At 29.5% G+C, this 18,901-nt stretch overlaps 1 protein-coding gene across 1 annotated transcript in view; it reads left to right on the top strand.

Annotated features, from left to right (window-relative positions):
• Nucleotides 1-17,627: 17,627 nt before the first annotated feature.
• LOC148280311 (uncharacterized) overlaps nt 17,628-18,901 on the top strand; it is a gene marked incomplete at its 3' end in the record, with an annotated part of 79,891 nt that continues 78,617 nt past the window's right edge. Inside the window, exon 1 of the mRNA XM_088228567.1 lies at nt 17,628-17,738. Within this exon, the coding sequence (XP_088084693.1) occupies nt 17,637-17,738 (102 nt within the window). The remainder of the gene's footprint in view (nt 17,739-18,901) is intronic.

Genomic DNA, 18,901 nt, shown 5'->3' with positions numbered 1-18,901 from the left:
CCTAATGGATGGACATTATGAGTGACATTTTTTTATTTTTTGGTAATAAATTGAGAAGGAATATCATTAAATAAAATAAAAATAATTAGTAACATATTTTTTTACTAACTTAGGGGCAAGTCGCACCAAAAAAATTGTGTGACTAAAATCGTAGTATAACCTTCATCGATTGATTCATCATTTTATATCTATCTGAACCGTATATTGCGTAGAGCACTTCATTTGTTCATTAAGTCGTTAAAAGCGTGATCATAGATTGTTTCATATTCCAATGTACTGGACCAACCTGCCGAAAGTTATGCCTGTTGGTAGGGCTACCGCTATGCTGAACAACATCGCTCTAGATGTTAATCTGTTCCATATTTCCGAAGTGGTTTTCCGGAGCAGAGTTCTCCTACTACTTGACAAGAGTCTCTTAATGTATTTTTTGTTTTTTATAATAATTACGTCTCGAATTTTAGTTTGTAATGTATGTATTATTTTTAATACATGAATTGAATTTTAATAATATCAATCGTCAAACACCGAAATCTCCTGACTCTGTCAAACCATATCAGCGAAAAGATAGAGAGTTTCAAAGAGGCTAGGAGTAGCAAGCGCCACATTCAAGAGCATGGAGGTTTTCTGAGGTTCGGATATCCTCAGTGAAAATCGAATGCCGCGTATATAACGCCTATTCGTGACACCTCACAAAAATTGAAAACAAAGGTTAACTAAAATATTCACACTTTACTTTGAACAGAGGAGAGGAGAGTTGATAGGATTGAAAAAAGAAGGAGAAAAGAACAACTCAAACATTTAGATAGTGACATTTCAACCTTGATTTAAATGTGAATATAGAAGAGGTGGCGTCTTTAACACTAGTGGGTAGATTATTCCACAATCGACAATTAAGGGGATAAATAAAATAAAAAATATAATCAAATGTAACCAACAATGTTAAATATACGGAGCTAAAGATAAAAAAATATAAGATTACTAATGAGGAGAAAAACAAAGTCTCAAAACTCATCATACAAGGTATTGAAGATGGACAATGAGTTACCTGAAGAAACAAAAAAAATAGAAAGCATTGAAATATTTTTAATTAATTTTTAAAAATACGTTCTTAATTTTTTTTTATAAAAATTGTAATAATATTAAAAATCTATATCAGTCCTTATTATGTTTTATACTAAATTAATAAAGCATAAATAAATAAATAAACGCGCTGGCGGTACGAGGTGGACCCATCTCCACTCGATTTCCTTATTCAGAACTTTTATATGAAAACAGCTATCGAGTCGAAAGCACTCGTCCAGGATTTTGGCTCTTTTAAATACACAAAACGGTATTCTTAATCCGCCCGAACACAGACAATTAATCAATTACTTAAAAGTAATAATTTAGATGCGTAAAACAAACAAAGATAAAACGTCAAATAAATCTCTTTTTATGAAACTAGTATGATCTCGGCCAGCCAATGACCGATAATCAACGATGTAATTGTTGACTTCCAAAACCGTTTACCTCCCCGTTTCTGTCGAGATATTTTATTATTAATGTTTCAAATAATCTTAGTAAAGAAATGATACTTATGACAGGAGACAGGGTGACGAAGAAGGGTCCGACACCCTTCAAAACGTTAAGTAACACTTAAACTAAAGTTATACGTTTCGCAATAATTAAAAGTGTTTCGAAGTGAAAGGGGATTAAATTACTTAGTAAAATAAATCTTTTGAGTACATTCAGTTAGTTATTGTACTTTTTTTTTCATAAAAAACAAAGCATATTATAGAATTAATACAATGGTTTCAATATATATATTTAAAATAACACTTTTGAATTTTAAAAGGCAATTTCCAATCTTCAAATTGTAATACCTAAATAATACTATGTTGATTTCAATTGTTTACCGTTTATTGACTTGTATCTGTATTCTAAATAAGTTTTTTTTTTTTTTTCTAATTTTAAGATTATTTTAATATAACCTATACGAAAAAATGTACTCCTGTTCTCCACTGCAATATATTTATGTATTATTATGTATCCCCATGGATGGATGCAGAAATAGAGGAAGACCGAGAAAGACATGGCATGACCAAATCCAACAAATACGTAAAGATGGACATGTCAAAAGTCGGAAGATCGGCGCGCGTGCATGAGAAGATGTATGAATGTAGAGGAATCGAGATCTGTATGCAAAGGTAGAGTGTTGTGGCGTTCTATCCTCTCTGCCTACCCTTACGGGGAAACGACGTGATGGTTTGTTTGTTTGCCCATATATTTTCTACTAAAATGTTTTTTTTTTTTCTTTCTCTTCTTAATTCATTTTTATATTTTGCTCCTTTTTTGTGTAAAATGCATTTCTGTCTTCATATTTGAAAATGCACTTCTGTTCTTTCCACATTTATACTAAATATGTAAAGATGATAGTTTTAATATTTTTCTTTTTCTTTTTAAAATCATTTATATATTTTTTTGCTACTTCTGTGTAAAATACATGTCTGTCTTTATTTGTATAAATTAATGTAAAAAATGTAAAAGCCTAAAAGGCGTTTAAATAAATATGTAAAATACAAATAAATTAAATAAAATATATCTGTGGTGAAAAATATATAATATAATGTATCCTTATTACATTTAATGAGTGTAACTTTTATTGTAACGTAAACGTATATATAATTGTATATATATGCGTATATATCAATATGTGTATACTAGTGAGTCAATTCTTTATTTGTCTGTTCTTTCTATTAGCTTGTATATTATTATTATGTTTTAAAATGTAATGAGGAACTTCAGCCCTACGAGAAATTGGATACAATAAATGTTTTCTTGCGCGCAGTAAAAATTGGAGCAATAAATTGTACTACAAACTTTTTTGTAAATCTACGAAAAAAATAATAAAAACTATTTTAATAAAAACAAGTTACTTTAAATGACGTCATTGGTTTGTATAAATCAACCAATGATAAGAAAGGTATGGAAGATTTCCGGTTTGCTTGCCGTCAATAGACCTATGGGTGGAACTGATCGAGAATAAGCAGAAGAGAACCTCTGACGTCACACGCGGAGTTATTTCAGACATACAAAACTTGAAAAAATCACAGCGCTGACAATACGATATATTAACATAGAAAAAAAAAATTTGGCTTAATTTAATAGTCTATTAACAAATAAAAAAAATTAAAAAACCACTGAACTTCCCCATTGCTTAGCTTGGAACGGGGTAGGTATTTACCCTAATTACCTGGGCAAAGTTTTTAACAAAAAATTTATGAACGATAAAATGTAAAAACAAATAATTAAAAATAACATAACTCTCTCGGGAACAAACACTTCAATAACCAAAATATACACTACTACTACCACCATCACGCCATTTCGCCGTAGGGGTAAGCAGAGCCACACACGTCTATCCTAACATACGTTTCTAGCTTTTCCGCATTCATACATCTTGTCATATATGCCCCAAAGGGCCGAAGTTCTGCCTGCTTTAGCTATGACCAGATTTATGATTTTGGTTTATCTAATCATGCCACGTCTTCCTTGATTGTCCTCGTCTCACGTTACCAAAATTTATATTTATTTGTTATAACTTTATCAAACATCAAGAACCAATTATTCTTAATTTTTTTCATTGATTATTGAGTTTCTAGTATTTTCTTTTGTTTTATACACATACTTACGGCCTTACTTATAAATATAGTATAATATTACGCCTAGGCATAGTGGTAAAATTAGGGGAAGAATACCATCCTTATTCTACCACAATAATAAGTATGGTATTTCCATCTTTATTATGCCACTATGCCGAGGTGTAACTTTGTTAAGTAAAGCCTATGCATTTTTTTAAATTTTAAATTGTATATTTTTATTCGTTTATTGTTTATAACCTCTGTTTATGTAAAAGCCCTTTAGGCGTTAATAAATAAACAAATAATAATATCCGTGCTTAGTCCTTGCTTTGGTGTATCAGTGTTATTATTGTACATGTTAGAGAGGGTGGTTTATATACAGGGTGTGTGAATTTATGTATGTATGTGAGAGGGAGGGTGCGTGTGTGTGGGTTCGTAAGTAAAATATGTAAACACATTTATAGGGAAGAGGATATAGGAAAGGGCATGGTAAGAAGTTAGATTCTTAAAAAATATATTTATACTTTCAATGTGATGTTAATATTGCGGGGTTATTACTACATAAAGGTGAGTGGACGAGTGTGAGGGTGCGTGGTTGGTGGGTAAGTAAAAAAAAAATGCATATTTATTGGAAAGACGGTAGGTATAGAAAAGGGTTTGGTATGTTGTTTGATTGTTAAAAAATACGTTAACACATTCAAAAGTTAAAAAATAATATTATTGAAGCCAATGCGAGTGATATATTATATTTGAATAATAATCAATTCAAAAAGGAAATCAGCGACGGCATGCAGGCATTTTAGTCGTGGGTGAGTAATGATTGGTAAATACAATATTATTTTAAATAAAATAAATAAAACAACTTTGTTTTTAACCACTAATTTTTTTATTTTTTTTACCTACCGGTTTCAGAGCAAACAGTCTTCTTCGTCAAGGTTTTCGTAACTAATGAATTGATTCCTTTTTTATTTTTATAATGTCCACTAAATACTACACGTGAACTCAATAAATCAAGTCGTTTTTTCCTTACACGGGTGGTAATTTGATATAACTATTTTCGAAGTAAGACAGGAGAGGACTAAAAGAAATATTGTTTGTTTGGTTATTAATTATTGTTTTCTTATTATAAATCGCTTTTTTAATTTCTAAGATTTTTGAAGTTGTCTAATTTAAATATTTAATTTTTAACATGAAGTACTTTTAATCCAGTGTCTTTATTGAAGTTATAATTATTTTATCAAATGATTTGCGAATTCAGAAAAAAAATATATATATGGGCATCTTAAGTGTTTTTACTAAAATATTAACGTTTCTTTTAGTTTTTCCAATGTAGATTGAATCGCAATAATTTCAATTTAATTGGCATATCCCAGATTTATTATATTTATAGACTTTGTTTTTGTGATTTTGAATATAAGGTTAATATTATGTACAAACTAAATAAAAATGTTTTCCAAATTCTATTTTTGAACAGTATAACTTACTAATGACATATTACGTATATTTTTTATAAGTTTGAAATCATTTTTAGTCTAGTAAAGTAAATATTATACTATAACCGTATTATTATGTGTATGACTCTAGATATAAATAACTAATTTTAAAACATGAAAAAACTATTTTCTTATCCTCCATGGATACTACAAATAGACAAGTCTTGCATTCAAATCACCATGACATGATTTTTAATGTATCACGCCTTCCCCTTTTGTAGCATTCATGAAGATAAAAATATGTATTTTTAGTGGGTAACTTAAATATTCTGATTTTGAAGATACCTAGTTGATTTCACCCCACTTTGTTTGGACAAACTTCGTTCATTCTGCATTTTTACGTCTAGAAAAAATCTTAACAAATTAGCATAAAATAACAAAGTGGTTTGTACATACATAATTAGTAATAACGTTCCTACCTCTCTAATATAGTGAAAACTCATGTTTGGAGAGTTTACGGTTTTACATTTACATTCATACATATATAAATGGTATCTATACACACATGTTTTATATTTTATTTACATTTCATTTACTATCAAAAACAGATTCCTTAAAATTAGATATTATATTCTAAAATACACACAGTTTCCCACTGAATGGAGTTCAAGATAGGGTGGGTCTCGTGTGTGTTTTTTTTAATTTAGATTAAAATGTTTTAAAACTTGGTATTGATTTTAAGATTTCTGAAGATTATCAATGTTTTTTTTTTGACATATGAATAATGATTTACAGATGCAGTTGTAATGCATCTGTGTAAAGTTAAATTATTTGGAAATCTAGAGTTTCGAGTATTTTGTAAATAAGTAGGTTTTTTTTCTTTGAAAATTTGTATAATAAATGCTTTTCTAAAGATGTCATCAATTGAGGGTATACCTAGTTTTATAATATAATTTTAGCGGTGGTTTTTTGAGCAATTAAAAGTGGACGTAAAAAATTGTCTTGTAAGCTCCTCCCCAGCCTATGATTCCATACTGCATAATAGACTGTATGATTGCATAGTAAAAAGTTTTTATATTTATAATTTAAATATCGTTTTTATTTTTGTATCCATATTTTTTTTATAATTTAGGATATATGCATATTTTTATGAATTTTTTTTGTCATTGTATACCTGATATGAATTAAATATTATATACATTTCAGCACGACACAATTTTTTAACTAAAGAGCTGAGATGTGTTCAACCCAATGCAACTGATTTGCATTTAGTATTTGAAAAAAACAAAATCTACAAATAAATGCAAAATGTAAACACTTATTTATTACGAAATTTTTATCCAGAATAACTGTTTTTAATAACAAAAAGAAATACGTTCTTACAGCTAAAAGTTCGTTATGCTGTTCCGTCACAAGTATGGCAACCTCGCACTGTAATGGCGGACATCGAATCAAATATTTAAAATGGCGTCGTGTTTGCTACTAGCGGCGTGCATTTCAGAACAGTTGCTGGTCTATTCTGATTTTACACGGAACACCACTATGCGCATTTGTGTACAAAAAGTAATATTGCCAGTTTTGTAAAAAAAATACACTATTTCTATAGAGTTTCCATCGGTTTGGTATTTCCAAGATGTAGGGAAATTTCAAATGAAAATGTAAACTAAACCACGTAGTCAGAATGACCTTTTTTAAAAGATAAAGTATGAAGAGCTGTAGATGTATTGGTATCAATTAGATGCTGCACCAAGCACCTGACTTGTGTTCCATCCAACATAGGTTCCGGAACTTATCTTGTATTCGGTGGAAAAGGGCGTTTTTCCTTGTATTTCATTTTGCTCATTAAATTTATTCAATTGTCTATTTTATTTAACACTTATTTATTTGAACTTGAAATGTTTAACAATAAAAACGCCTAATTTTGAGAGTTAAAACGTTACATTTAACCTATTTAAATTAGTTTCGGTTTCTGGCGGAACTAAAATAGAAGCCGAAATTCGGTTTTGATTTCGGCTGAAAATCTTGTTTCGGTCGGACACTAATAATATCTTAATGATTACGTTTTTTGTGTATAAAATTCTAGGCATTTTATCGCTTTATGATCTATCTTAGACTGGTTATAGAGATCAATTTACAAACCTTTGATGTTCAATATTTTTTTATGAAATTAAAGACAAGTGATACTTAATCCACAAATTTGGAATATCCAGTGACCGGTTTCATTGCTTTCGCGACTCTTCGAGACTGGTGTCTTCACTATGAAATTAAATGTATTTATATAAAACAAAGGTAATAATAAAGAATTTAGACAGTAAATTAAATTTAATTGTTTTTGTTTTTAGGATCATTAACACAATTTTTTGGGTTAATTAATAAGTTTATGTAATGATATTTTATTGAGTTTAAATATTGTATATACATTATTTTTACCGTCCCATCCTGCATGAGTTTGATTGCCGTCAATTATGATTTATAAAAAGTAAAGGATAAAAAAGTAATTAGGAAAATTATTACAATGGGTATAGTAATGAAGAATACACATGTGTTAGCTGTCATTACGTAATTCTAGGTCAGGCTTATTTTTTAATCTGTTAATTTCGATAATTTCCCGCTCGTCAAATTTATGGCATTGAGGTGCACCATTAATTAGTTTTACATTGTTTTTTAAATGTATGAAATGCATATGTTCTATTAAATAATTGATAAAATTTGAATTATCTTTATTATTTGATCAGGGTTGTAGTTAAATTAAAAGTTAAATTAAAGTATAAACTTAGAAATATCCACCAAAAACGGAAAATGAGTTAGTTATGCCAAAATAATATGTATGTAAAAATCCTACCTACCTAAATAATAGCGTAATTCAAAAACCGTTTTTAAATCTTGCAATAACAGATTTTAGTTATAATACTTGACACCGCAAACTTAGCATTCTCCCTTGAGTTAGTGAAACATAATTAAAAATCTCACAAGTCTTTTTTAAAGTTTTTCGCAAATATCTCAGTTACTCCTTCAATGGAGATTTCTAAGTTTGCTTCTTACACCCTCATATGTTCTTTTATACGTGTTTTAAAGGCTCTACTTGTTTGGCTTACGTAGCGTGTATTTTTACAATCATTACAATTAAGAAGGTAAGTTCCTCAGTTGGACTTGGACACTCGCCTCTTTTTCAGGAATTTTCACTTACAATCTTTGACATTGGTGACTCATTTCACATGAAATTTATTACATATAGAACGGCTCTTCTTCTTTATTTTATTGGTAATAGTTCTAGGTAACTATTTGTTACTTTTGTTAAAAATTTGTTTTAACATCTTTATTAGTGTTTTTTTCTTTTTTCGTTTCTTTTCTTAATTAATTTATAAGTAAAAAATATTTCTCTTTATCATTTTTTTTTACATCATTATATATTTTTATACATAAACATATACTATTTACCTAAATATTAGTTTTCAATAATAATACATAATATATATTTTTTAATGTTATTCAAAATTGACTTCTTAGTTATTTTTTTAACTGAGAAATTATCTTTTTTTATCGATAATTCTAAAACTGGTAATATTTTATTATTTCATATAGTTTATATTTCTTAGACTTTCTAAATTGATAATATTGTTTTAAATGCTCTGTATTACTTATAATTATGCTTACATGTATGTATATTTAATTGTATTTGTAACTAATATGTAAAAGGCACTAAGTGCCGTTTATTTCAATAAAATAAAAATAAAAAAATAAAAAAAATATTCACCATTTATAGGTTCTTAAAATATCTATATATATAAAATGAATCGCCGTTATTCGTCTCGCAAAAAGTCTCCAGGGTTACATTGGACTAAAGTGCAAATATTGAAAAATTTGGAGGATGTTGTTTTCTTGTTTATTCAAAAAGTTGGTTTTCTGACGTTTAAAAACATCAATTATTTTGAATGAATACTGAGTTGATAAGTTTCCTTAAAAATTCTTAATTTTTACATATTATCTTATTTTTATTGGAATTTTAGTAATGCTTAAATAATTTTAACTGAAATTTGATACATTTTTTAAAAAACGTATTCTTACGCAAAATGCACCACTGTTAGTAAGTAGCGCAGATTTTGACATTTGCAAAAAAAATCGATATTTGAAAATGAATTATTTTATGTTTTGGAGTTCTACCATAAACACGTACTTAGGTACCGAGTAAAATTCAATCTTTGAATATTAATAATTTTTAGTTTTGGAATTCAATCATTAACAAGTACCTAGGTTATATTACCGATGAAAAATATTTTTCACGCTTTCGCGACACAGTAATTTTTATATTCTTTTGGTTTCCAATCAAATGTCAATGTCACGTCAAAAACCGAATGACTAAATTTGCGTTGAGCATGAGTTGAGTGTCATAATTTTAGAATGCTCAGGGTAAAACGTGGTCTAACTTTTCTTCATTAACACGTATTCTCGTATTTTCTCCATGGATTATGGCACAAGAGTAGTGATTCTAGCACGACGAAGACTCTTAGCCAATCACACGTGGAGATAAAACGAAAAACAAACCCTTATTACGAATATTTAAATAGCTCAAAAATTACAAAATAAAAAACGTGTGTCCTTATTTACGAAAAATGTTTGCTCAACCAGCTAATAGCAGGCAATCCAACATTCAGGCAGGACAACGTATGTCGGGTCCGCTAGTAATTAATAAATATTGTTTATGTACATGAATGGTTTTTGTAATTTTTTATCATAAACTTGAAAAAAATATAAAATTAAAAATCGTTGAAGAATTGCGTAACAGGGAATCAGAATAGGTACTGCAGGTTACCTGTTCGGGAGTGTTTGATTAAAACAAGAACGTTCCTTTTATTGTTTCCCTCCTGCTCCTACTTCTGTATTCCGGGTTTCCCTTGTTTGGTGTTCAAATAGGATATTCGAGAACTTCATTGTTGTTTGCATACTGAGAGCACTCGGCGGACATTTTAAACAAAACTACTAATTATTATGACCTGTAATTTCAGAATTCATTTTGGAAAAGGGTTGTAGGTAAAATGTCACATTAAACAACTCGACTTCTTCATTAATTTGTTCAGCTTAAAATGTACTTTATAGTTTAAACCACATGTTTAAACTTTTCAAAAGTGTCTATTATACGGTGGAGATTTTTTTTTACGTTTACTTATTTTGAATATTAGATTTAGAGTGTCCAATTACTAAAACACCCACACTACGTCATTCGAAAGTAAAATTTCTGGTCTACTAGATATTATGTGTGCTTTTATGGAATATTATTTTTTTTTATTACAAGCTTCAAAAAGGTATATCAAAAATACGAAAGTGAGCATTTTCGACACCTCATTCTGTTAGCGTTCAACCAATGGAATATTAGAAAATATTAGAGACAGGTGCCGTGGCGCAGTTGGTTAGACGGCCAACTGTGAAACTGGCGTCGCGGGTTCGATTCCCGCCAGTTGCAAGAAAAAATCCGAGAAAGATCTTTTTCTCAATTGGTCTGAGTGTTGTGGTGTATTTTTCATTACCTCTTTCCAAATCCCCACAATCCCACCTGCTGACAAGCCTCAAAATAAAAGCCTAGCGTGTTATTCCTTTTTTTTTTTAAAGATACCAAAGCTGCTCTCGATATTTGGGCAGTGTACGTTGAAGATGCTATGAATGAAATGGTACTTCGTCGATGGTGTTTGCGTTCTCGAGTTTTCAAATTCATCGAATTTTTGGCGCTGGAACTTTACTCCGCGTTCAATGCTAATTTAAAAAATATGAATTTATTCATTCAGACAAATACATACGTACTATCCCAAACTCTATGAGACCAAGGGCCCTCTGTGTTGAGTTGGGTTACAACATAATGGAGCAAAAATTAAAATGTTATATTATTATATAAACATACATATATTTAAAAGAGCATCTGGACAACACGCTTAGTAGTATATAAATCTATGCAATATCTCGCAGCAGTCTCCTGCAAAAAAAATAAATAATTAAAATTAACGTTCCCTCTTGTATTTTAAATAGGCTTCTGTGATAAAAAGAAGCCACCTGAATATTTTTAAAATTCAAATAAATCGTAATTAAAGCAATTCATATTCCCTGGACTGGTACCTAAAGCGTAAGACTGATCATCTTACCTTCATTTATAAAAAAATAAACAAGATACGATGCGATTGGTGTACCAATGCACCATTAGGTGCGGAAAGGGAATGATGATGATGATGATGAATTAAAGCAAACATTTTTTGGTGGAACAATTTTTTTTTATTATTTATTTATTTTAAAGAAACAAACAGTCGTCAATGAAATAATATCATTTTTTTAAAATACGGTTTACAGACAGACCAGCAAAGTTTCCAAATAAAAATCATACATATTATTTAATTGTGTTACAACAAAATGATGTGCTTATGTGTATTTGTATGAGAGTAAGTGTACATGTGTATTTATGTGTATTAGTGTGGGAGTAAGTGTTCAGGTGTGTGCATCATTAAATAGTAAGTGAGATCGTATCGCAGCCAGAATTAATAAGTCTTAGTTTATTTTTAAATAAATTAGGGGGCATGTAAAATATATCAATAGATGAAAAAAACATTATATTACTATAATGTTAAGATATATAACGAGCAAAAACGATAAAAGAAATAGTGTTGTGCATAGTTAGTGCTACAAACTAGCTGATGGAATAAATACTTATTTCTTGTCACGCGAAAGGGGACATTAAGGTTAATTTTGGAGAGTAAGTTAAAAGAGTCTACTTTATTATTTAATAATTTATGTAAATGGCATAATTCAGATACAGTGCGTCTATTTTAAGGGTAAAAAATCCGTTTTGTTTGGCAGATAAGCTGTAAGTACAAAGCGTTTTGTTGTTGTTATAATCTAGGTATTTTAAAAATTTTTGTTGAACATTTTCAATTCTTTCTATGTTTGTTATTTATTGTGGGCTCCACACAACGGAAGCAAACTCCAAATTACTGCGTACAAGAGTGTTGTATAAAATTTTTAATGTATTTGGTTTTTTAAAAGGTTTGGAAATTCTTACAATGAAGCCCAGCATTTGGTAAGCTTTTTCAACAACAGAATTTATATGAGACCCGAACAGCAATCTATTATCAAGAATGCGTAGATATGTGTGCCATGGGGTACTTTTACCCTTGGCCTAGGTACGGTATCGATGGACTCACCTCAAAACTTGAATATACAGGGTAGGTAGTGCTTCTTTGTGATCGCTGAATATACTGATATAGTGAAGATATGTCATTTCAATGCGTAGATATGTGTACGCGTCCCGTTGGTACATATCGATGCGCTTACCCAAAATTTGAAGATGTATGGTCGATAGTGTATTTTCGTGATCGTTCGGGAGATTTTATCTTTAACTATACCTTCCGATTATAATTGTCCCCCCCCCCCCCAATTCCTTAAGGTATCGCGCTATTATATAACAGGTAAGCGCCTTAACACCCTAAGGCTTAATTATTAACCAGTGGTCCACCTAATTTAATTTTATACATTAAACGCCCGGAGGGCTTTTACAATAACAAATAGCTTAAATAAAAACAAGCTTACAAATAATAGGTGAATCGGGTTGTGGTCCCGTGGCTAGTCTTCGCCTCAGTTCTTTTTTATACAACAGACCTAAGCTCAAATCTGCAGAAATAGAGCTTTTAAGTTTTTTTTTACGAAATAAGTATTAATAATGACCCCAATTTAAGACAATTTTAAGAACCCCTTAGACAATAAAAAAAATATGTATGTAAATAAAGGCTTTCTCAATACTCTTGTTTACTTTACTTGATATTGATAACTCTTAAAAGACTGTGGTAAATAATCCCTTTGCGCGCGGTGATGTAACGTCGTGTTACCACGAGTAATTTACTTATTTTTTGCTTTTTTTACATTTTTCTAAATATTATTTGAAAACGTAAATTATACGTACTTTTCTTTTCGCTCCTTATATTTAAGTTAGTAGAAATTATTATAATACAACTATGTAGTGTTATATGTTTTAATGTAAAGGATCTTTATTTATTTATTTATTTATTAACGGACATTGTCCGTGTATACAATTTATAAGGTTTAATAACACAATAAAAGAATAGTTAAAAACATTTAAAAAAAGAAAAGAAGCATTGACAAACATAAGGGACATCGAGACAAGATCTGGGCTATTTATTTAGTGCTCGTTTAAATCGTTGCAAACTTAAACCAAAAAAGTCCAGATCTTGTTTTGAGTTAACAATACGACAAAGACGGGTCATTGGAGAATTAAGGCCATAGTTTGTTCTATGCTGATCGATGAACAGTACTTCATTGTTTCTCAATCTTCGAGTCGGAATATTGAATTTTTCTTGCCCCAGTAATGATGGAACATCGATTATACCATTTAGTATGCCGAACATATATATGGAGTCAATATTAGTTCAACGTTTTTGTAGACTAGAAATATTTAACATTGACTCTATTTCAGCATAAGAATAATTATCTCTCTTTAGTCCAAGCATCCACGCTATTTTTCAAAGCAAGCGATGTTGGACTGATTCAATGTGATTTATGCGATTGACATAGAATGGAGACCAGACCACGGAGGCATATTCTAGAAGAGGGGGAACAGTTGAGCAATAAAGAGTTTTGATTGTACGGATATTAGTAAAATCAAAGGATATTCTGTTAATGAAGCCAATTAATCTTTACCGACAAGCCATAATTATTGGCTTGGTGAGTCCTATAAAAAAAAAAAATTTTTTAATGTTTTAAAAAATAATAAAAATGTAATATTGTATGTAAATAATAAATAAATAAAAAAAGAGAGAATATTCTAAAGTTCAGACATTTGGGAAAAAATGCATGGAAATTAACGGTATATTAATGCCTTTTTCCTAATTTATACAAATAAACGTATAATTTAGCCCTGTTTTAGCAAAATAAATTTAAAATCATAAATTCACCGCTCATATTACACACGTGCGTCCTCTATTTCTGTCATCAACCGACTGAATCTGTTTTACACAACAATCGCCACAGAACAGCGTCTCTGTCTTCCTTGTTATGAGTTCTATCGTCGTGCTCTCTCTTGTATATGTGTATAGATGTGTTGCTGAATTAACGGAAATTCATTCTTCGCGTAAAAAGGATAAATATTTTTCGTATTAACATCCAGCATAATTGTATAAGTTTTACTTTCCGAGTCCGGTGCGAAAATGTCCATTTTAGATTGCAAAAAATACGAGTTCATCATTTTTTTAAATGAGAGAGATATATCAAGTCTTGTGTTTTATGTTAACTAATGTGACATCACAGCCACACAAGAGTTAAAAATGGTCTTCTGAACGCAAACGGACTAAAGTGACGTAGTGCTGCGGACTCACGGATCAGAGGTCCGAGGTTGAGACCCCACTCAATCCTAAATTGATTTCCATTTTCTAGTTGTGATTTTTTACAACTCGATGAGAGTTGCCATGAAAATTTGAATATTTGGATAAATTATTAGAACGCTAATATTTCTTTTTCATTTAATAATGAAGAAGAAAAAAGTTGCTGTTATGCCTACAACTCAAGATAACAATTTTAATGATTATTTAAAAATATAATAAATATATAGAATGTATTTCAATCTGCATTGGAAAAACTAAATGAAACCAATATGAGAGTGCCTAAATAATAATATTTTTCCTGAATTCAGGAACCGTCTGATAATAATCAGTGAAAATAATCGTAATTTAAATAAACACGCTGAATTTTTAGTTCTTTCATGTAGAAAACAATATATTAACTCGCGTTTTCTATTGTTTGCGGATGACTTAAAACAATAGTTTATGAATACACAAAGGTGACATTTTCTGACAATTATCGTCTTCTCCAAGCGGATACATCTAATATATCTGAATGGGGAAGGCGAAACAAATTTAGGTTTAATGTTTCCAAGTGTTCGGTCACGTCTTTCACTAAGGCCTAAAAAACTCTTTTTTTTCGCTTCAAAATGAATGACCAGAATCTGATACGAACATCGAATGTTAAGGATCTAGGCGTTAGATTTGTGAGCTCTCTGACATTTCATGAACACTTAGAGACAATCAGTGGTAATGCATTGAAAATGTTAGGATTTGTTCTGCGTACTGCCAGGGTTTTCGAAAATACCCGCGTACTGAGAACTCCTTGATGCGAAGTAGACTCGAGAGTGGCTCGATGATTTGGGGGCCACATGAACTGAAGAACTCTATTATGATAGATAAAATCCAAAAGAAGTTTCTGAGATATCTCTACATGAGCGGGTATTATCCTTGGCTCTACCCGACCGAGTTTCTCCAGGGTATGTTTGGCTACAACAGTTTAGAGACTAGAAGAAATGTGTATATGACTACACATTTTTATCGATTGTTGCGCGGTATGATCGATAATTCTGAGATTATGATGATCATTGGTTTGCACGTTCCTGATAATTACCTAAGAAAGCGTCAGCAAAGATTGTTTCATATTCCGATATTCAGGACCAACCTGCCTATTCTTATGCCTGTTGGAAGGGCTACCGCTATGCTGAACAACATCGCTCTGGATATTGATCTGTTCCATGTATCCGAAGGGGTTTTCCGGAGCAGGATTCTCCTACTACTTTGACATGAGCCTCTTTCGTGTATTTTTTTTCTTTTTTATAATATATACGTATTAAATATATGTTTTTAATGTATATTTTATTTATAAAATAAATAAATTTAATTTAATATTATAATTGGCCAACTTGGAAATCTTAGAAATTAAAAAAAGTGATTAGAAATTAAAAAAAGTGAAAAAACAATAAATAACCAAATAAACAATATTTCCTTTAGTCTAATCTTGTCTAGTTTTGAAGATCGTACCTATCTCACTTTACACTTTCTATCTTTGTCTTTAAAAGAACAACGTGACAAAAAGACTTATTAGCTCCATACGTTTTGATGTAATATTTAGTAATCACTGTTAACATTAAAAATTATAAAATTCGTTGCTTAAATATGCCTTGATTAAATTAAAATTGGGGGATCAAACAAAGTTATTTCATATATTTTTTTTTACAGTAAACATATATATATATGTTTAATAATATACGATCATGTATACAAGCGTGAAATTCAATTTAAACAATGTGTAAATAAATCACTATTACGAAAAAATAATTAAAATAAGTTACTTAACATCAAAATAACAATCAAGGAAAATTATTGTCTTTGAAATAAAATTTTTTACTAAAGAGACATTATTTTAAAAAATGTTACTGAATATAGAATAACAACGAAAAAACATAAAAAGGAAAAAAATGGTTAGCATACTAACAATGAAGATCAAAGTACTTTTCCTTTGTAGGTGGTTTATATAAATTTGGAAAACAACCCTTAATTCAATTATTTAATCTTAATAAATCTTCGTTCTCCTCTACTTCGATATATATTATCAGAGGCCTGAATCCCATTAGCAGCCCTCAGAAGGACATTAGGGTACAATTTATATCTCTATCACGGCCTATTAACATAATCACAGTTATATTGCATCTTAAACCAATTTATTTAAAATATTCTAGTGGTTCGTGGGTTATTTTTAAATGCTGTAGGATAAAATATATAAATTTACAATATTTTTTAAAAATCAAATTAATTTTGATACAAAAATACAAATATGCAAAACGAAATTCACGTTTTTACTGTGTCCACTTAAAATCTATCAATTTTGAGTTACAACAGTCTTCTCCTTAGTGTGCGACATGTGTTGTGCTTAAAATATTATTATGTTTTTTATTTATCATTTATGTATGTATGTACTCGTATGTTTGTGTATATTTATGTATAGTATACATTTATGTGTGTATGTATATATAATTTAGATAGTGAATTTTGAGCATAAAATTATAATGTAGCATTGGCAATGTTATTCATTCCTTATATGCATATTAAATTTTAACGTCTAAACGCTCATTGGGATATTACAAAATTAATATTTACAACTAAATAAAATTATATAATATCGAAATTATAAGGAATTTAAGGAAAAACCCTGATTGGAATCCACCAAAATCGAATATTGGGTGTTAACGTAAAGATACAAACTTTTTTATGTATTAAAAGTGAGATCCTTTCGTTTTTGGCAGCATTTGTAGTTGAATGCAGCCCTACGGTGCAATTCTGAACCGCTCTCGCGGCCGTAGAAAACAATTTTATCTTCTTTTTTTTCCATTCAAAATACGCGAGATAAAGGTGTTTTTTACGGCCCCGAGAGCGTTTGAAATATCGCTCCTGGTGTAAATAAACAAACTTAGTAACTATGGGTACGTTTTCGTGTTACTACTACTTAAAATATTTAACTCTATAGGGCGTTTCTATGTATTATATGTCAATGGTATTTGTGTGTAAAGTATTTCATGAATAAATACCTATATTTATAGCAAAAACAAAAATCACCAAATTTTCCCGTGTGCGGACCTGCTTCGAATCTTAAAACAACTAGATATTTCAACAAAGATGGAAAAATTAGCTTTGATTTTTATTTCTAGGTCATGGCGCTGTCTCCCAGTAGGCCAACTCCTTCTCCATCCCCTAAGAGCCAGAGTCTACAGGCCAGGATCATGAAGAATGACCTCCTCTTGCATGAGGCGGTCATCAAGAATGATCCAGATGAGGTCAAGAGAATCCTGACTGAACCATGCGACGTTAATTCAAGAAACAATGTGAGTATTTGACCCAAGCATTCGGGGGTTAAAAGATTATCATATAAGCAATATTCGTAGAGTATTGACTCAAGCATTCGATCAATAAAAAATAATGATATAGGTTATGTTCATAGGATATTTGATCTGAGCTTTCAAGCATTAAAAATAGGCAATACGTAAAAAATATTTTACTCCAGCATTCGAGCATTGAATATAAGCAATGTACATAGAGTAATTGTTGACCCAAGGATTCGAGCGTTACAATACAATCGATAAAATAGGCAATGAACGTATATAGAATTTGAGTGAGAAACTCCTTAATGGTTTTTCAAATATTTGAGGTAGTTTATTTAAATGTTGTTTTTTCATCTTTTTTAAATGCTTTTTTATTGCATGTCTCTTTTATATGTTGATATGACATGTATTTTTAATGATGTTATTGATCTGTACTATATATGTTTATGGTGATATCGATTGTTAAAGTGTTACACATATATTCGTCCTAACTCAACCCAGGACTTTAGTTCCATGTATTTTGGATTTGTGACTCAATTAAATGTAACATAAATAATTTTAAAAAAACAATCAAATAAATAATATAAATAAAACATATGAAATAAATAAAATAAACAAAATACACTAAATAATGAAAAAAAAAAAAAAAAAATAAAAAATAAAAAAAAATAAAATAAATAAATAAAATAAATAAAATAAATAAAATAAATAAAATAAATAAAATAAATAAAATAAATAAAATAAATAAAATAAATAAAATAAATAAAATAAATAAAATAAATAAAATAAATAAAATAAATAAAATAAATAAAATAAATAAAATAAATAAAATAAATAAAATAAATAAAATAAATAAAATAAATAAAATAAAAAAAATAAATAAAATAAACAAAATAAATTTCAAAAAATAAAAATAATAATTAAACAAAATAAATCAAATAAAAAAGAATGAAAATAAAAATTAACAAATAAAATAATAAAATACAATCAAAACAAAGTTAATAAAATCGATAATAAAATATTTAAATAAAATAAAAATAAAATGAGTCAAATAAATAAATAGAGTATTTGATCCGAGCATTCGAGCGCTTAAAATGTATTTTTCATTACCTCCTTCCATATTCTCTCTATCCCACCTGCTGACAAGCCTCATAATAGATTCTTAG

Source organism: Micrasema longulum, unplaced genomic scaffold, assembly GCF_059751315.1.
Source record: "Micrasema longulum isolate JH-2025_06_02 unplaced genomic scaffold, ASM5975131v1 h1tg000595l, whole genome shotgun sequence".
NCBI lineage: Eukaryota > Metazoa > Arthropoda > Insecta > Trichoptera > Brachycentridae > Micrasema > Micrasema longulum.
Note: the sequence above shows the minus strand (reverse complement) of the source record. Positions and strands in the feature narration are given on the sequence as shown.